Source organism: Globicephala melas, chromosome 16, assembly GCF_963455315.2.
Source record: "Globicephala melas chromosome 16, mGloMel1.2, whole genome shotgun sequence".
Lineage (NCBI taxonomy): Eukaryota > Metazoa > Chordata > Mammalia > Artiodactyla > Delphinidae > Globicephala > Globicephala melas.
Window position 1 is genome coordinate 22,178,836 of NC_083329.1, and position 17,902 is coordinate 22,196,737.

Below are 17,902 nucleotides of genomic sequence, written 5' to 3' on the forward strand. Positions count from 1 at the left end.
ACTTGGTGCCTAAGTGGAGCTAAACATTGAACGCAGTCCTTGTTTTGTTTTTAGCTATTCCTTTGCTTCTCAGTTTCTGTGCAATTCGTCTTGAGGGCCTAATCACTCGTGACAGCTAGGTTTCTAAAACTCTCTTGTAGAAAGGAAAGATTTCAGACTGTATGGGAATAAGGAGAGGACGAAGAGCTGTTATCAAGAAATTTGAGGGAGGGCCATACCCTGAGTGGCTCTCTTTGGCTTTTAGGACCTCGTGGCAGCTGGCGCTATGTTGAGCAGACAAAGGGAGAAGCGCTCAATCAAGCTGGGGGCTGGACTGGAAATGCTGGTGTTTTGACTGAAGTGTACCTTTGCTCGTGGTATTCCCAATTGGAATATTTCTCCCCCTTCTCTACTTTTCTCCATCTCTTGTGTCTCTGTATTTAAGGCTCAGCTCAGTGCCAACATTTGCATATAGCATCTTTCTGGAGATCTTTACCTGGATACCATCTATCCCTTGTCAGAACTCACGTGGACTTTTTTAAGCTGTATCTGTCTGATCATCATCATCACCTCTCCTATTTAATTTCCCGAGGATACAGTTCACCATATCTTTATAGCGTCTCCGTCATTGTACCTAGAAGAGAACTTGCCCATAGCATGTGCTCAATAAATACTGCTTTCATAAATAATTAGATATATAATTAATTTATAACCTGTAGAGATGCATTAAAAATTCCATCCCCCCCCCCCCGCCGGTTAACCTTTGGAGTCAGTGTGTTCAACTGTGAACCTGTCTCCATGTCATGTTACTTCTTACCATGAGTGAGTGGAGCCTTGCACTCATTTATCCAGTAAGCATACAAGGAAAACCCATCTCTGTGCTTTCTTTATGTCAGGTATCCTCTTAAGATGTAGGATAGTCGTTAATATACACATTGTGGGAAATGGGTGGGTGGAAGGAAAATTAGAACTCTGTGTCCCAGAACGAGAGGTCTTAAGGACAATGGGAGACGGACTGGCAAGAGGAATGTTCCTGAAAGAGAGGGAAGCAAGTTTAACTTATTGGCCCTTATTTCACTTCTCTGATCTCTGATACCGTTTCCAGAGCAGCCTCACTTCATAACAGAGCTCAGGGTCTCACGCCTTAGATTACACTATGCTTTACCCGATCAAACAAACCAGACCTTCTTCACATCATTTGTAACGTCTCCCTTGAGTTCTGTCTTATGCATGCTTTTACCCTGGCCTGCCTTTATTTATTTATTTATTTTCTCCTGTATTTTAAGAGCTGTGATATAGGGATGACTTAGGGAGAGTTTTTCCTGCAAGGCTCACAGGAAGGTTCAGAATCTCTTTGCAGAGCATTTGATCTGTGTAGGTACTTACAGCAGAACAAACCTGAGCCCTTAAGAAAATATCCCTAAAATGCCACTAGTTTTCTCATTGCCCCGGTAACCTGGAATTTACTCAAGGGCACAGTCCATTTCACATGTATCATCTTACTTCTCACGTGACTCTGTGCCTCATTTTGCAGTGATTCCTTTAAAGCTATGGTTTGTCCAGGGATATGAAATGAACTAGGACCCTCATTCAGTGCACACTGGCTAGACCTGAGGCCCCTAGTGGCCCCAATTCTAAATGAAGAGGATGAAAAACATTCCATGCAGAAAGTTCAATAAATGAACTATTCATATTGAATAGGAATTCACCCAAATGAGAGGAAATAAGGCTGCCAGGTTGAGGGGCGGTGCTGAGCAGAAGCACAGCAAAGTGACATCGTATGGTTTATACTTGGTTTGGGCATCTAGACACATACCCTAAAATATTCCTAATTGGTATATTAACTGAAAGTAAAATTATGAGCAGAGGAAAGAGAGAAGGATAAAATTCAGGGAAATCAAATATGCCATTACTTGATATGTCATTTATATCACACACTTTGTTCCTCATCCATGCATGATGTGAGAAAACTCTCATTAATGCATGTTTAATATTGCAAAGTAGGATACACATGGAAAAGGAAAGAAGGGGCAGATGAAAGGATTTTCAAAGACAATAGGTTTGGACAACAGTCAGTAATCCTTTCTCTTTTCACAAAGTATTTACTCATTTTATAAGAATTTTTCAACCCAGGTAACAAGAGATGGTAATTTATTTGATAGAGTTGGAATCCCAGGAGGTGGAATCTCTTTTTTAGTTGCCAAAGAAGCTAAGTTTCATGGCCATGTTGGGTTGGGTGCCGTAAAACATACAAGTGAAAAACCATAAGAGGAAGCTGGGAATAGGGGATTGACACTCAGGTGAGGAGACCAGGACGCCAGACTGCTTTAAACTGCGAGCTTTATTTTATCATCTTTTAGTAGATTGCCAGGTGAAGGGAATCTGCTGACAGGTAATAAATTAAAGACCTAATTGCTGAAACAAATCTTTCAAGCTACATCAAACTCTGTATCTTTGTTCCTATGAGCACGCATGATCAGGAGTAAATTCAGTGATTATACTTTGGAGTGGGGGTGTGGGGACAGGGGGAAGGGGGCTGGGGAGGAAGCAGCTTAAAAAATGTGTTGGTTCAGGCTCCCCTGGTGGCGCAGTGGTTGCAGGTCTGCCTGCCGATGCAGGGGACACGGGTTCGTTCCCCGGTCCGGGAAGATCCCAGATGCCGCGGAGCGGCCGGGCCCGTGAGCCATGGCCACTGAGCCTGCGTGTCCTGAGCCTGTGCTCCGCAACGGGAGAGGCCGCAACAGTGAGAGGCCCGCGTACCACACACACACACACAAATGTGTTGATTCTTCTTTGGTAGAATAGATGATGGCAATAAGAATAGAAATTAAAGACTGAGCAAGCAAGGGACAACACTACATCTTATTTGAGGACACAGACGCTACCTAGATGGATTCATACTAAATGACAAACAACAGCACTTCGAGATTTTTTGCATTTCTCAGGGCTTATTTATTGGGTAAATCAACCAAAACTTGGCTGCTGAGACTTCTACACAGAGACTGGAAGAGCTGGTGCTGACTGGTTCCCTCAAAATATTTGGGATAAATGTCAGCCTGTTCTGTGGTTGGAAAATCTCTTTATAACCCAGGGTAGGCAATCCCTGCTATAAAGCAGTTGTTCTTAAATTTGACTGTACATCAAATTACCGAGGAAACTTCATAAAAGTAGAGATTCTTCAGGCCTCACTGCACATCCCTGGAATCAGAATCCCAGGGAGAGATATCCACGAATCTGTGTTTGTAACAAGTTCCCCAAGGGATGCTTATGCAGCCAGGGCTTTCACCAGTCTCAACCACTGCTCTTAAAGAGCATTCCACAGACAGAAATCCATCTGCATAACAAGGAAAGGTGCTGAGCTATCTCCAGCAATAAATCTGATTTACAACTCAGGGCATCCGCTAAAACAGAGACATGCACTAAAAGGGAAGAACCCTTGATACTTGGTGTAGGAGGAAATTAGTAATAAACATTAAAATCTAATTCCTCCGATATTTGGAGCTTACTTAATTGGCAGAATGGGTGGATGACAGTGGGAGTAGGGAAAAAATGAAGCCTGTCTCTGAATGTGGGATATACTGTATCCATAATCGAGATGAATGGCAAAGGCCAGCCAAGAGCTGTGGCCGTGAAGCAGTTGAAAAATGATTAAAGTGTGAACCAGAATGTTAGTGGCAGATGTAATTGAATAGCCATGAGTTCTATGGAAGTTAAACAAATGATATTATCTCGATGTTATTAATGTGCTACAGTGAGCAGAAAATGATACATCCGCATCTCACTGTTATTTCTGCACATATTAGAGAATCGGGGTCACTGCTCTTCTGGAGTTTTGGATACTGATGATAAAAAATTTGAAAGGTTAATACTTCTCAAAGGAAGAGCCTCAAATCTCAGGTTGAATTTAAAAAATTTTTAACACCCAGTAACTGCTCTCAACCCCTCGTGTGTGTCTAGCAGTTGCCTTGTTGAAGCTATTATGTTTAGGAAAACTGTCCTTTGTCAAGGGTATGTGTGGGTTTTTAATAAAATCGTTATCTTGTATTATCTTGGCCTCCGTGGTTGCTGCTGGCTGGTTCAATTTCTTTTTCAGGTGTAATAAAAAGATATTATCACAGACATATTAGAGAATTAATATTCCCCAGCTTCAGTTGCTGCCTCTGGATATGTTACGAGTCAACGTGAGAGGGGATAAGGTACTCAGAATTTCAGTCTAGGTCAAGATACGTCATGAATTCTGCCCGACAGTTTACATTGAGAAACCCCTTCCACTTGAAGGCAGAATTAGCACGAGTCCAGAAGCTTTAGAAAATTCACTATAATCTAAGCCACATCGTTATAGATGCAGATGCCAAATCATAGAGTTGTGGAGCTCGGAACTGTAAAGTAAAATAAATTGTTGCAATAACATTTGCCATTTAGGGATGAAATTAGTACTAGTGGAATTCTTCCACAGCCAAATACATTTTTCTGTCTCTTTAGTCTCTGGTTGCCTTATTACCTACACAGTTGTCACTTACAAGTCTTTTGCGAGTAAAGTCATGCTAATAATATTTTTCCTTCCTTCTGTTTTTCCCCCCAAATCATTTTTTTTCCTCTACAAATAATTAAGCTGTTTCACAGACACGTGTACCCGGTGTTTCTTTTTTTTTTTTATGGGGTTTTTTTGTTTTTTTTCGGTACGCAGGCCTCTTGCTGCTGTGGCCTCTCCCATTGCGGAGCACAGGCTCCAGACGTGCAGGCTCAGCGGCCATGGCTCACGGGCCCAGCCGCTCCGCGGCACGTGGGATCTTCCCAGCCCGGGGCACGAATCCGTGTCCCTTGCATCGACAGGTGGACTGTCAACCACTGCGCCACCAGGGAAGCCCTACCCAGTGGTTTTTAACAGTTATTAAGCTTTTATGGTATTATGATAACTAATAACAGGTGCTGAGATGTTAAACGTGACATCCAATGTGACTAAACAAATGTGATACTTTCATAAATATATCAGCAATGAAGTTGCTCTTTAGATTCTAAAGATTCTTTCTTCACCATTTTTTTCTAAGATTTCCTGGGCCCATAAAAAGGCATGAAATGACTATAGGGTAATTGGCCTGAGGATGCACCTAGAATCTCTTTGGCAGAGAATGGTCAGGAAAGAGTGATCAGATGAACAGTTCAGAAACGGGGTACAAGCTTGCATCAAATTGGAAAGAAGCAGTAGTTAGGATGCAGGAGGTACCGTTCCCCATGGGAAAGGCAAGGCAGATAGTCCAGAGAAATTGGCAGGAGAAAATGAAGGCAGGAGAACACACACATAATACAGAGAAGATACCAGAATCTAGGACAATCTACCTTTTAGACACCAAGTTTCTTACACCTACAGTGACCAAGACGGTCAGGCCATATCTGTTGTGTCTACATCAGTTTTCATAGCATTTCCTTTCATTCTTAAAGTGTCCTGGTTTGGAAAAGAACATTTATGGTCATGTTACTTACGCCCTGGCACCCTGCCAGTGGGGACAGACGTCCATATCAAGAATTTGATAATATAGAGCCCAATAGTAAGAATTATTAATTGGATGTTTAATCAGTTGGAAGAGAAGAGTTTTGAAGAGAGAAGATGTTAATAAGCTATTGCTATATAACAAACCACCCCGAAATTCAGTGGCTTCACAGTAAGCATTTATTATTGTGTATGAGTCTGTGGATCAGCTCGGTGTTTCTTCTGGATTTATCTGTGCTCCTTGTGTGTCTGCAGTCAGCCTTGGATTCTGGGGTAGGGAGCTCTGCTGATCTCGACTGAGCTGTCCCCGTGTTGGGGGTCAGCTGGCTGTAGGCTGGCTCTAGAACAGCCTCCGCTAGGATAATTAAGCTCTGCTCCACATGGTCTCTCATCTCCTTCAGTGGTCTTCCCTGGGCTTGCTCACACGTGGCCATGATAGGATTCCGAGAGAGAGCAAAGGCGCACAAGGCCTTGAAGCTCACAACTGGAGCACGTCGCTTGTGTTGCCATCGCCAAATGAAGTCACAGTGCTAGCCCAGATTCAGGGGGGTGAGGAAACAGATTTCACCTCTTGGTAGGAGAAGCTTCAAATTCAAGGTGCTCAAGGCATGGGCACAGAAAGAAGTAGAGAATTGATCCAGTAACACAATTAATCTAGATGGGGCTGAGCAGTCTCTTAGGGGAGATTTGAGATGCCTTTTAGGTAGTTTCGAAAATTCTCCTGAAGTCATAATGGGATTGAAGTACTATTAGCAATCAAGGGATGTGTTTTTTTGTTTTGTTTTGTTTTGTTTTGTTTTAGTGACCCAGGGTGTATAAAGGTCAGGCACACTCTAAAGATAAGAACTGGGTGTTTTATGAGTGACAGTAGGAGGGGCTTACCACACAGTACTCTCAAGCTGGTATGCATAATAATGACCTGTGTAGCTTGTTCCACACGTAGATTTCTGGGACTCACTCTCAGAGACTGATATATTTTTTCTCAAGTGAAGCCTAGGAAACTGCATTTTCACAAGTTCTCCAGGTGATTCTGATTCACGTGGTCGGGAAATTATACTTTGAGAAACGCTTTACATAGTAAACAGGATACCTCACTGACTTGCCACCCTTGGAAACCAAAAGGCATCCTTCTCTTCCTGTCTGTCAATTACAGTGATAAGTTTGGTCTTTGAGGTATCCACAGTTGTCATTATTTGGCCAAGTGACCTCAACCTGAGGTGACTAGGTGTTCCTGAAGACTCAACTTCCGTTTAAAACTAGTAGCCATGCTTCACTAGTCATTAGAGCCTTCCCTGGGAATTCCCATCCAATCTGACCTGCAAGATCATGGCTTTATGATCAAGAGGCTATAGCAATCCTTAAGACTGTTATGATTGGGTTTGGACTTGAACTGGAAGGAAGGGCTATTAGACAAGTGAGGGTGCTCTGTCATAAAGGCCTGTCAGCCCTTTCTGTGATCTAGATAAACGTTCTCCGTGCCATTCCCATATAACCTTAATTTCTGAAAAAGAGATTTCAGCCACATGGATTTTATGATATTCAAGGCATGTAAGTAAAGGCTGGCTTGGGTCTGCTTTGGAGACAGGAGAGGAAAAATAAAAGCAAGTTATGACAAAGTTGAACTTGCTTTTGTAACTTCTTGACAGCACTGACTTCTGGAATAGAAATGCAGTACGAGTTCAAAGTTCCAAGGTCATAGAGCAGGTAGAAGTCCTCCAAGAAAGTCCCTTTGATAGAATGAGAGTCAATACAGACAGCAGTAAGGGTATTTGTGGGGCTTCACCAGGTGATGCTCCCATATTGTTGACTTTAAAACTTAGAAATAACCCAAAGGGGCAAGGCTGCAGCAAAAGGGCTTAGTGATGCTCCAGGTGAGGCATTTCCTTAAGTGTGTCGTGTGGGACCTAAGTCTGTGAAGGGTCTGTACTCCAATGACTTTGTGAAACGCTATGGTGGAGTCTTACCATAGAGTTTCTTTCCTGAAGGACTGCTATCAGCTTTCATATACTGAATCTTCAAGATGGGGAATGCCACATATACCATTTCCCAAAATTATCTGACCATGGACTCTAGACATTTTTCAGGGCTTGTTCTCTATAGAATACACTTTCAGAAATATGATAGCAATGATACGACAGTTTATAAACTATTGGGCGTGTGCCAGACACCCTGTCACTGCTTTATAAATTTCATCTTATTTTATCCTCACAACTTGCTAAAACAGGCACTAGTTTTATCCCCATTCTGCAGACGAGAAAACTGAGGTTCAGTTTAAGTCATTTAGCTTGTCAGCAAGCGGCCAGGTAAGAATCTGATTTCAAAAAGGGACCATATCAGTTACCTCACCCCAAACATGGCGTTTTAAGTTCACTCTTCTCTCATACACGTTAGCTGTGCCCTTGTATTTAGCACTCACTGTGTATCGATCACTTTTCACAAGAAGACTTGTTATTCCTGTAAGCAGCACTATTATTATAATCAATCTGGGTCCTCTTGAATAGAATATAATAACGCAGTGCATTTCTGCAGGATTGTAGAAACGACGTGTGCCAGCCCCAGACTTAGAATCGTTAAGTCACGTGCTGTACCCCATGACCGTGCTTTACTGTGTTTGTGAACAGTGGCAAATAAACCACTCAGCACTTGCCCCTTCTACCTTGTTTAGGCTGCAGTTGGAGAGGGATTAATTTATGCTTATTGCACACAGCAAGCTAAAACCCATTTATCACAAGTTTTCATTCCCCAGCAAAACACACACAAACCCACCTACTAGTGCTGGGCAAATTAAGCCATGCATCTGAGGCTGTGTGGAGCAATGGCAGTCCGGTTTATACTCAGGCACAGATCAGCCAGCAGAAGCCACCCCCCGGGACCCAGAGGCCAGTGCTACTCAACTTCTCACCGCTGCTGCCTGCTTGCCTGCTTCTTGCCGCTAAGCAGTGACTAAGTGATGCAGAGATAGGGGTGGGGCTGGGAGCGGAGAGCACACATGTTAGAACTCAGGATACAGAAGCTCATTTTCCCAAAGTAATATGCTAATTATTTAACACTGTTAACGCCACCTGTTTATGAATGATGATTTGAGTGGGAGTGGTTTAGAATTGAAAGAGCTCAGCTTGTGATGGGTAGAGACAGGAGGGGGAAGGGAAGAGAAGGGAAATAGTGTCCATTTGCGTGTTTGCTTTCTGTGTCAGTGAGAGCCTGGCTAGAGCAATTTCTTCCCTTTAGTTTTCCGTTCATTTCAAATACCAACCCTTTCAAGCAGCCTCGGTATTCTTCCTGGTTGCTCCGTAACACTGATATTCTTCTGCGTCTTCTGCAAGAGTGTTTGGCTGGGAATCAGAAGCTCAGCTAATCAAGCTAACCTGCCTCTAACCGTCCTTACAGTCTGGAGCTCCTCCCTGAGCCTCCCTTTGTTCCCTGTCACATTAGGGGTTTGCATTAGAAGATGACCTTTAAAATAGCTTTCCAGTATTATTTCCATAAGTATGATGACGGTATTGTGATAATGTCCAGAGAAAGAGAGTGAGAGAGACCTTATCTTTTAGACTTACAGGTGAAATTGTACGATCACTGAGATTTGCTTCAACATAATCCAGTGTTGGGGTTTGTGGGCACTGGACGCGGGTAGAAATAACATTATCTGTGGGTTGATGGTTGTTGAAGGGTGGTGGGTGCATGAGGCTCCATTTCTCTATGCACAACTACCACCCATAAATACACACATATGCATATAGATGTGCGTATTCATGTCATCCATGTTGAAAAGTGAATGACCTAGGATTCTAATTGGTCCTTTGAAAACTTAATAATATTTTGACTTTGTCACTTGTTAAGTTGCTTCTTGTGCTCTACTTTTGCCCTTCATCCCCATTCTCAGAAATATCTTTTTAAATTTCAGTTATCTCCTGCTGAAATTAGCCCAGGATTGAAGTATATAGAAAATTGTGTGTATGTGTGTGTGTGTGTGTGTGTGTGTATGTGTGTGTGTGTGTGTGTGAGAGAGAGAGAGAGAGAGAGACTTGGTTTAAGTCATAGTTCTTCCATTCACTATTTCTGAGTCCTTTGGAATGACACTAACCAGTGAGGCCCTCACTGTTCGTGTCTGCTCAGTGACGATCACCGCCCCACCTTCCATTGGTGAAAGTCAGTTGCAATAATGTCTGATAAATGGAAGGTGTTCTTTCCCTCCTGACTTCCTGCCAATAGTGGTATGAGTTCTGAAGCATTTCTGGACTCCTTTGCACTGTGTTTGCCTAAGTAAATGAAAGAGACCTTAATTTTTCGATTTCGAGCTGGAAGCACATTTGCCTTGGGTGTTCCATTCAGTGAACCACTCCTGTGTCGTCACACACTCATACCTCACAGCTTAAGCTCTGCTTGACTCACAGAGGAGAGAGAATCACAGAGGTTGCTTCATTTTAGTGCTTCCTAAAAGCTGATTCGACTATAATAACTAAGCCCGTGTTCTGAGAAAAAGGGCTTCACTTGTGTTTTTCACCCAAACTGGTACATGGGATAGGCTTCCCAGTAGTGGTTACTGCATGGCTGGGAAGTAAGTCTTCAACAACCAGACAGAGCAGAAGCAGTCTCGGGTCTTGTCTGAAATCATCAACATTACAGTCACCTATTCTTGAATTTTTTACCTGGGTGACCAGAATGTTGCGCTCTTGGCTTTCAACAGAGAAAAGCCACGGAAAATGGTGCTTAAAGGTCACCTGAATTTCTGGGTATCAGGCTTTGCTTAGATTGATGGAAGGTAAAGGTCCGCATCCAGGCTTCTAAGGGGTACGTGTGGCTTTGCCTTTTATGCTGGAGCTATGCTATGTTTGCAAAATATCACTTTTCTAGAGGGTAAAAATTAATTGCAAACAAAGTCATTAAAGGAGAGCAGGCTTGACCCTGAGATAGAGGAGCGGGGTTTGGAGGCAGAGAGACGTGTTCCCCAGAGCTGCATGCTACAAGCAGAGTTAAGGAGGGAGAATCTTTTATGGCTGCCAAGGCATCTGTTTGGCCCAAGTGGAGAACTCACTGCCTCTGAGAGGCTGCCACCTCCTGGCGCGAGCTGTCAGGACTTGGGCAAGTTATGGAGACGACCCTGGACTGCACATTCCTCCTCCAGCATCAGAGCAGCTGCCCTTGTAAAATAGTCACTTAGCCATCAGTTTCCAAGTGCAAAAAATGTAAGCGACCAGTCCTTTCTCTCATATGGCAGTTGCCGGGATAGGCGTTAGAGGGGTTGGATCATTCATAAAAATATGCCTGTTGATGTTTTTTTCTGGTTTTCTGCATTGCTTAGTGGGAAAAGCTTTCATTCAGAGTGTAGGAAAATTTAATACTTATATTATTATAAATATTGATTCAAAGTAATAATAGCAGTAGCAATAAAAGCTAAGATTTATATAAAGGTCTTACTATGTGCCTGGCACTGTGGCCAGTGCTTTACATACATCAATTCATTTGATCCTCACAAACACCTAATGAGATATGCACTTTTATTCTCATGTCACCCTATCAGCCACATGAAGGTGAAGTAATTTGCCCAGGAGCTCACAGCCAGCACATGATAGAGCAGGCCTTGAATCCAAGCAGTCTGGCTCCAGAGTCTGTGCTTTAAATTTTCCACTGCGTTTCTTGAACAGGCCTGCTGGAGCCTTCTGGGGGCTGGGACAGGCTCAGATGCATCTGCATGTCAAGCCGTGTGACATGCGTCTTGTGTGTACGTCCCACGTGGTTTTCCGGGACTCACCGTACCTCTGTGTGAACAGTGCAAGCCTGTCGCAGAGTCACGCCCACCCACCTGCCTGCTCGTGACCATGACCATGCCTTGCTTTCTCCCCTAGCCCCGCTGGTGGACCTCACTCCAACCCATAGTGGCTCCGCCATGCTGATGCTGCTGTCCGTGGTGTTTGTGGGGCTGGCGGTGTTCGTCATCTACAAGTTCAAAAGGTGCGTGTCCCTCCGTCCGTGTCTCCCCCCTTCCCCCTTCTCCCATGACAGGTTCAGAAGCATTTGTCGCAGCGATGTCCGTGTCCCGTGCACAGCAGTGATGGTTTCTGTTAATGTTTTAGGAAGATCCCGGGGATTAATGTTTATGCCCAGATGCAGAATGAGAAAGAACAAGAGATGGTCAGTCAAGTCAGTCACCCTGAAAGCAGGCCCTGTATCCCTCAGACCGAGCTCAGGCGGCCTGGCCAGCTGATAGATGAGAAGGTGGAGTCCCAGCTCATAGGTAAATGATTCCTGGCAGCCCTCAGCTGTTCGGCCTGAGTAGTCAATGGCTGGCTCTCTCTCTAACCCCTTCCTGGCTTGACGTAACCACTTTTTCTGCTCTAACACCCCTGAGAGAAACAGCTAAGATGCCTCTTTCCCTGCTTCTTTCCATTAGAAAGAGAAAAAAAAAAACCTTTCTTGCTCCTATGTTTTTTTTTTTTTCTCTTATGAGTTTATTCCTCTTTTTTTCAAAAACCCTTGCTGAAACATTGGGCTTCAAGTGTTCATGGTCAAAGAGCAAAGTGTTTGTTCTAACAATATACAAGAAGGGCAGGCCTCAGAGGCTGGACCTGCTGGTCTGGAGGGCTGGGCATGGTCTGAGGGTGTCTAACGACCAGAGCGAGCTGTGGCAGCCCCACCTGGAGACAGCTCTAAGGAGGGCACACGGCTCCAGAACATGCGTGGAAGAAAGACAGACCGATCACCCTGGGATTGTTTTAAATCTAGCAGTAATCAAAAACTGCCCCCCGGGAAACACGGAACCTGAGAATTCAAGAGCCATGAAGTTGGCAGAACTTATCTCAGGAGTGGGGTTTCCTGAGAGAGAGTGCTGGAGGGTTAGACTGTCACAGAGCAGATGGGCAGATTTCTTCCTCCTTTTCACCTGTGCCCTACCAGGAGTCTTAAAACTGGATTTCAGCGTAATTCAGTAGGGCTCACTCTCTGTCTGGGGAGGAAGCATGGGAAGCCAACAGCTAGGTATAGAGAGTCTCAGGGTCATTGCTAAGTTCTGCTGTTTATTGTGGAGGGCATTTCCCAGGAACTTAGATAAACCCATGGGACCACCATTATGATCCATTTCTCTCCTTGTCTCCTCCTGTCTGATGACCCTAGGACTTGAAGCTGTAAATGTTCCCATCTAGACCCTGCATTGCTGACTCTGATGGATAAATTATTATATAAGCATTCATGCTTCACTCTGATGTGATAATGCCAAATCACCTAGAACGTCCTATGACTGTTAATCTGGTACCTGGGGGAAAAATGAGTTCTTAAAGGGAGACAGAGCCCTCTCTTTAAATGAACATGGGAACGTTCTGTGGCTGTATTAAGGCGAAATTTAAATGTGCTGCCAGGCTCATATCAGAGGCAATAATAACAATAGCCCCGCATCTGGTGTCCAGTTTTCACAGTGTGCTTCCTCTTATTTGGGGAGACGGTGAGAAATGCGTAATTGCTTTGGGTTAAAAAGAAAAAGGCTTTTCCGTCTCCAAGTCCAGAGAAGCGTTTGCCCTATTTACTTCTAAAGTTTCTAAGGGCATTTTTGTGGGTCATTCGGTTTTCAGTCCCATTTCCATGGGGTATGAAGTGCGGCTGCTGTTTGCTTGATTAAAGTAGCAATCCGTCCTTCGCCAGGAAGAGCTCCCAGCACGTTACACCGTCTCTGACACCTTTCCATTGCCAGTGTCATTAAATGAGTAAGTGTTACACGTTTTCTCTTAGGAGAGTAGCTTTACCCTCCCCTTCCTCCCCTTCTACTCAACCTGGTGACTCATCTCTCCGATTGCAAAGAGCAAGACACGCCACTCCACCTTCAACGCCAAAGCGGGGATCTGCTGGGGCTCAATTTGCCATTTAAGGAAAACCCCCAAAGGCTACAGGCGACCTGCTGATCAGGAAAGAATTTCGCTCTTGTCAAGTGCATCCTTCTCCATGACCACTAACTTTGTGTTTTTTTTCTTTGTTGTTCTGTTTCCTATTTTGCCAGGAAGTATTTCCATAGTTGCTGAGAATCAAAGCACAAAAGAAATCCCTACCTATGTAAATGTTTGACTGGAGGACGCCAGTAAAAACAAAAACAAACAAATAAAATAAAAACAATCAAAATCTAAACAAACAAACAAACAAACACTCACTGCATCGGGACTTTTTAATTCTTCAGACACAGACAACAAGGGTTTTTAGCTTTAAGCCTGTGCATGTGGACAGTACCTTGAGAACATGCTTGGAGGGGCAGTGTACAGGTGCTCTATTTTAATGGAAAAAACACTCCCCTCCCCCTTTCTTCTCCTCTCTCCTTTTTCTGATTGGTTGTGTTTGTAGAAAATTCCTAACATATATAGGCCAAGGAAATCTGCATGTATTTTTGGAAATATTCTTGGCTCTAGACTTAACAGCTATTTTAGCTCTACAGGCTGATGGGTAGATTAGCTACCCCAGCCCTTTTCACAAGACACAAAGACATGCACAGGAGTTTGAAACCCTGGGCTGTTTCTCTGTTCCACTTTACTTGTTGCCATTTTCCCCTTCTAAGTTATCTTCGGGAGCTCTGTTGGCCGGCAGGGGCCACAGGTTGCCTTCTCCATTCTGTACGGCCACAGGGACAAAGAAGCAAGTTCAAGTTCCATGGATGCAGGCAGAATAGGGAAAGAAGGAAGGCAGTCGGGCAGGAGTGTCAAAAGTGGACCTGTGTTTCCTGTTCCCCCCTTCCCATCACGACAGCTTCCCCTTGTAGCTTTTCCTACTCCTGCCCTGTGTAGAAAACAGAATCCCAGTTACCCGCATTCTTACCTTCCCATTTGTTTGCTCTCCACGTGTGGTCGTGATCTGTCAATGTCTTTGTGTCTCTTCCTTCCAGTCCCCAAGTTATCCTTCAACTGCTCCTGCCTTTTCTTCCCAAACATGTTGCCAGATTCTGGGCATTCATCCTGATGTTCTTTAAGTACTAGCCTCGCCTCTGGCAACCCTGCCTCCACCACCCAAAGCTAATGATCTCTCTGTCAACTTTGCACACGCCCATGCATGCAGCCTACATACACACTGACCAAGCAGCATCCTGCCCTGCAGGGTTTAGCTTCATGTATTTTTTTTTTTTTTTGTATCCTCCTGTAGACCTGCCTCTTCCAAATATCCTTGCCTTTCCCCCCTGGAAACATATAATGTGTGTGAAAGAGTTGAGATATGCAAAGCAATTCAAACCTGGCCCATGTACCTTAGAAAAGAAAACATACAGATGAATAGTGGTTTTGTCACACCTTAACAAAAATCTCCTGCAGTCAGATTCCAGAAGATTCTTGTGAGAGATGTTCTGAACGTGCTACTATGTGGCAGGGCAATTTCCTCCTGTGATGGTTGCTATTACCCAGTATCTCCCCTCTCACAGTAGAGTGAAAATATTTGTAAAATGAAACCAATGTTAAGCAGAAGAAGAAGCAGGTTAATGGATTTGATGTTTGAGTGTCAAAAAGTCTTGAGATTATACGGAGGTCTTGTCTTATATTAGGATGGGATTGTGATTATTGTAAGATGACCCTAGACTTCTTACATGTGTGCTTTCTGATCTCTGAGCATAGTATCAGCAAAGGAAAATTTAATAAGCATAAAGGGGAGGAGTTATCAGACTCAAGCAGGTGGGCTCAAAGCATGAAGAAATCCCAGTTCTCCCAGGGCCATCATGAAAGAAGGTCCAGAGAAAGAGGGAAACAAAAGTATGTGAAGCAGGAGCCCTTGGAGTATTATGGATTGGATAAAGCCCACTCTAAAATGTAGGAGAAAGTGGTTTCAAAAGACCTCTCAGAGTGTAGCCTCCTACTTGGCCATGTCCCCAGGCCAGCGTCAGGGTATCGCAGGGCCCTGGGGACAATGGGGGTGCCCTAAAGATCCTGACAACCACTGCCCTTGTGTAGCTCAAGTAGGGGAAGAGTGGCAACACTTCAGTGAGAAGTTAATCAAGCAGAAGATTTTATGGCTGGAGATGCTCGGTATGAATCTGGGAGACGGATTCTGCCTAAGGCAGCCGTCTCTTTGTAGAACTCAAATGATCCTCAACCTGCCAGGCTTCCTATCCCATGGGAAACATCCTCATTGAATCTCTTCAGTTGGAGCCTCCCAAATTTTATCTGGAAAACAGAGTGTTTGGAAACCAAAAGAGGCTCATTCACGACAGTACAGGGAGTCCTCAGAGTTGCAGTTCAATCATTTTCATTGTTAAACTATGAAGAAGGGAATAACACTCAATCTAACACAGTGCCTTGCCTAGAGTAGGTGTTAAGAAAGTTGTTTGTTGAAAGAAGAAATGAATGAATACATGAGAAGACATAGCGAAGAAGGGCTTGTAAGTCCTAACCTAAAATAGAGGTGGACATGAGATGCCTGGCGTTTGGGAAGGTGATCAGAGATGGCTGGTTCTACATTCAGCATCTCCAGGGTCCTCATGTGCCTCTCCTCAGAGCTCCCTCCCACCTGCAGGAGACTAGTGAGGCCAAGTACTGCTCAGAGGGGACCTTATTATTCTTATGATCTAGCTCGTTTCTCAAAGCGTGGTACCCAGACCAGCAGTATCAGCATCACCTCGGACTTGTTAGGAACACAGATTTTGGGTCCCACTGACCCCAGACCTACTGAATTAGAAACTCCAGGGTTGGGGCCCAGCAATCTGTTTTTACAAGCTCTTTGGGTGATTGTGAAATACACTAAAGTTTGAGAACCACTGTACTAGGCCATGCCAGCTCAATCCTGAAGAGAAGGTAGTAATGAGGAGCTGCCAGTGGGAGGGACCCAAGTGCCTACCTACTCAACAACAGCAGGTGCAGACACAATGAGGAGTTTGGTAGGCTTGAGGCCAGAGGAATGGGTGGGGAGGGATGGATGGGGAAGGTAAGATTCAGGGCAAGCTACAAATCTGATATTGCAATGTTTTCCAAAATCCCAGAAGGCAAACTGTGTGCTCTACCCTGAACGACCCAACCAACGTTTTCTCCTTTGCCTTATTTTTGATTGGATTCACTGTCCAAAATGCAGAGGTTTGCTTTGCTTTTTTTCAGAAGTTCCAAACAGCAACTTTGAGAGGAATGGGGTGCTTGGCAGCTGTGTTTTCCAGGATTCCAACTGAGCATTGAAATTCCCCCATTTGCCAACTTATTTTTATAGGAAGCCAATTTAAAAAAAAAGGAAAGTTTTCTTATAGTATTGAACTACTTCTAATTTTAAAATGACTTTTTTGATGTATTTTTTGTTAAATACTATGTAGTGTAATGTATAATTGCTCTTGTTTATTGCTTTTACAGTCATATTTATTAAACAGATAATGTCTCTGAAGTCTATGCCTCAAGGTGTTTATTTTATTCCAAACTTCGGTGTTCAGTCCAGATATAGAAGCGATGCATCTATAGGGTTTCATAAAGACTAATTGCATGAGAATTTAGTAAACGCTACAGGTTTGAGGGGTTTGGTTTTTGGGGAGTTTTGGGTTTTTTGTTATCAACGTAGGATATATATTCTACTACCTAAATTCTAACCTGCATTTCAGGTGACTGTATAATATCTGTTGCTTTACTGTTACTTTATTCTATAATATTTAAAAAAATCACTCCAAGCTGTTTACATTGGAATGAGTAACATTCTCACTATTGTTCCTTCAAAATGAGAAATTATTGATATGGAACAAACACATTCAAATTTGTTCAGAAGCTTGTAGTTACTGAAGGACCAAACCTGCATGTAATGAACTGAAACTTGGGGAGTGGAAAGAGCTCAAGTGCTAGAGTGATAATGGCTTTGATACTGGAATCAGGACACCGGAGTTCTCCTTCCAGCTCTACCAGCTGTGTGACCTTGAGCAAAGCTTTAGTGTCCTCATGCATACAATTATAAGGAAAAGGACACCTTCCAGCTCTGGTATTCTGAGTGGGTGAGTCATTCCCAAGAGTCCCAAATAGCTGATTTAAACTTGGTGGAAAATAAAGAGGTGGACTGGATCCAAATCCTTTTGGCCTTGTGGTATCTTTTCTTGGTCAACATTTTGTCCTTGTATTTGGCTGAAACGTTCGTGCAGGCACAAAACCCTCCTTAACCTTTTCAAAGACCTGCCAGGCTTGGAATGGCATTGCCTCATTAGGACGGTCTCAGCACGCAATTGGAATTTCTGTTGTTTTTTAGGTGGCCTTTCACCTTTCCTTTCCCACAGACTAAGTCTTCCTTCCAACGCATCATTATTTTCCAGGCCAGAGCCTATATTGCTTTTCTCCATCAAGAGCAGCTTATCTCCTGTGTCACTGACGGTACAGGCAGTCAAACAAAAGTCATTCCTAGGGATTTCAGACAGAGGGGATTTAATTCAGGCAATTTGTTGCTTGAGTAACTGAAGAGCCAAGATGCCAAATAGGGGAAGGTGAAGTGACTCCAAGATGAGCATCAAGAGGAAGGCTCTATCTTCCCTGGGCT

The 17,902-nt window shown here is 43.7% G+C and overlaps 1 protein-coding gene across 9 annotated transcripts in view; it reads left to right on the forward strand.

Moving 5' to 3' along the window:
- Window positions 1-16,777, forward strand: part of LOC115844941 (VPS10 domain-containing receptor SorCS1) — a 790,264-nt gene extending 773,487 nt beyond the window's left edge. For 4 of the 9 annotated variants that reach the window (XM_060285969.1, XM_060285968.1, XM_060285966.1 and 1 more), the window contains 3 exons: window positions 11,311-11,416; window positions 11,539-11,699; window positions 16,504-16,777. In XM_060285969.1, coding sequence (XP_060141952.1) covers window positions 11,311-11,416; window positions 11,539-11,699; window positions 16,504-16,571 — 335 coding nt within the window. In that variant the 3' untranslated portion in view covers window positions 16,572-16,777. Of the gene's footprint in view, window positions 1-11,310; window positions 11,417-11,538; window positions 11,700-13,183 lie in introns of all 9 variants that reach the window. The other 5 variants (XM_060285962.1, XM_060285963.1, XM_060285967.1 and 2 more) reach the window with 5 other exon arrangements.
- The last annotated feature ends 1,125 nt before the right edge of the window (window positions 16,778-17,902 follow it).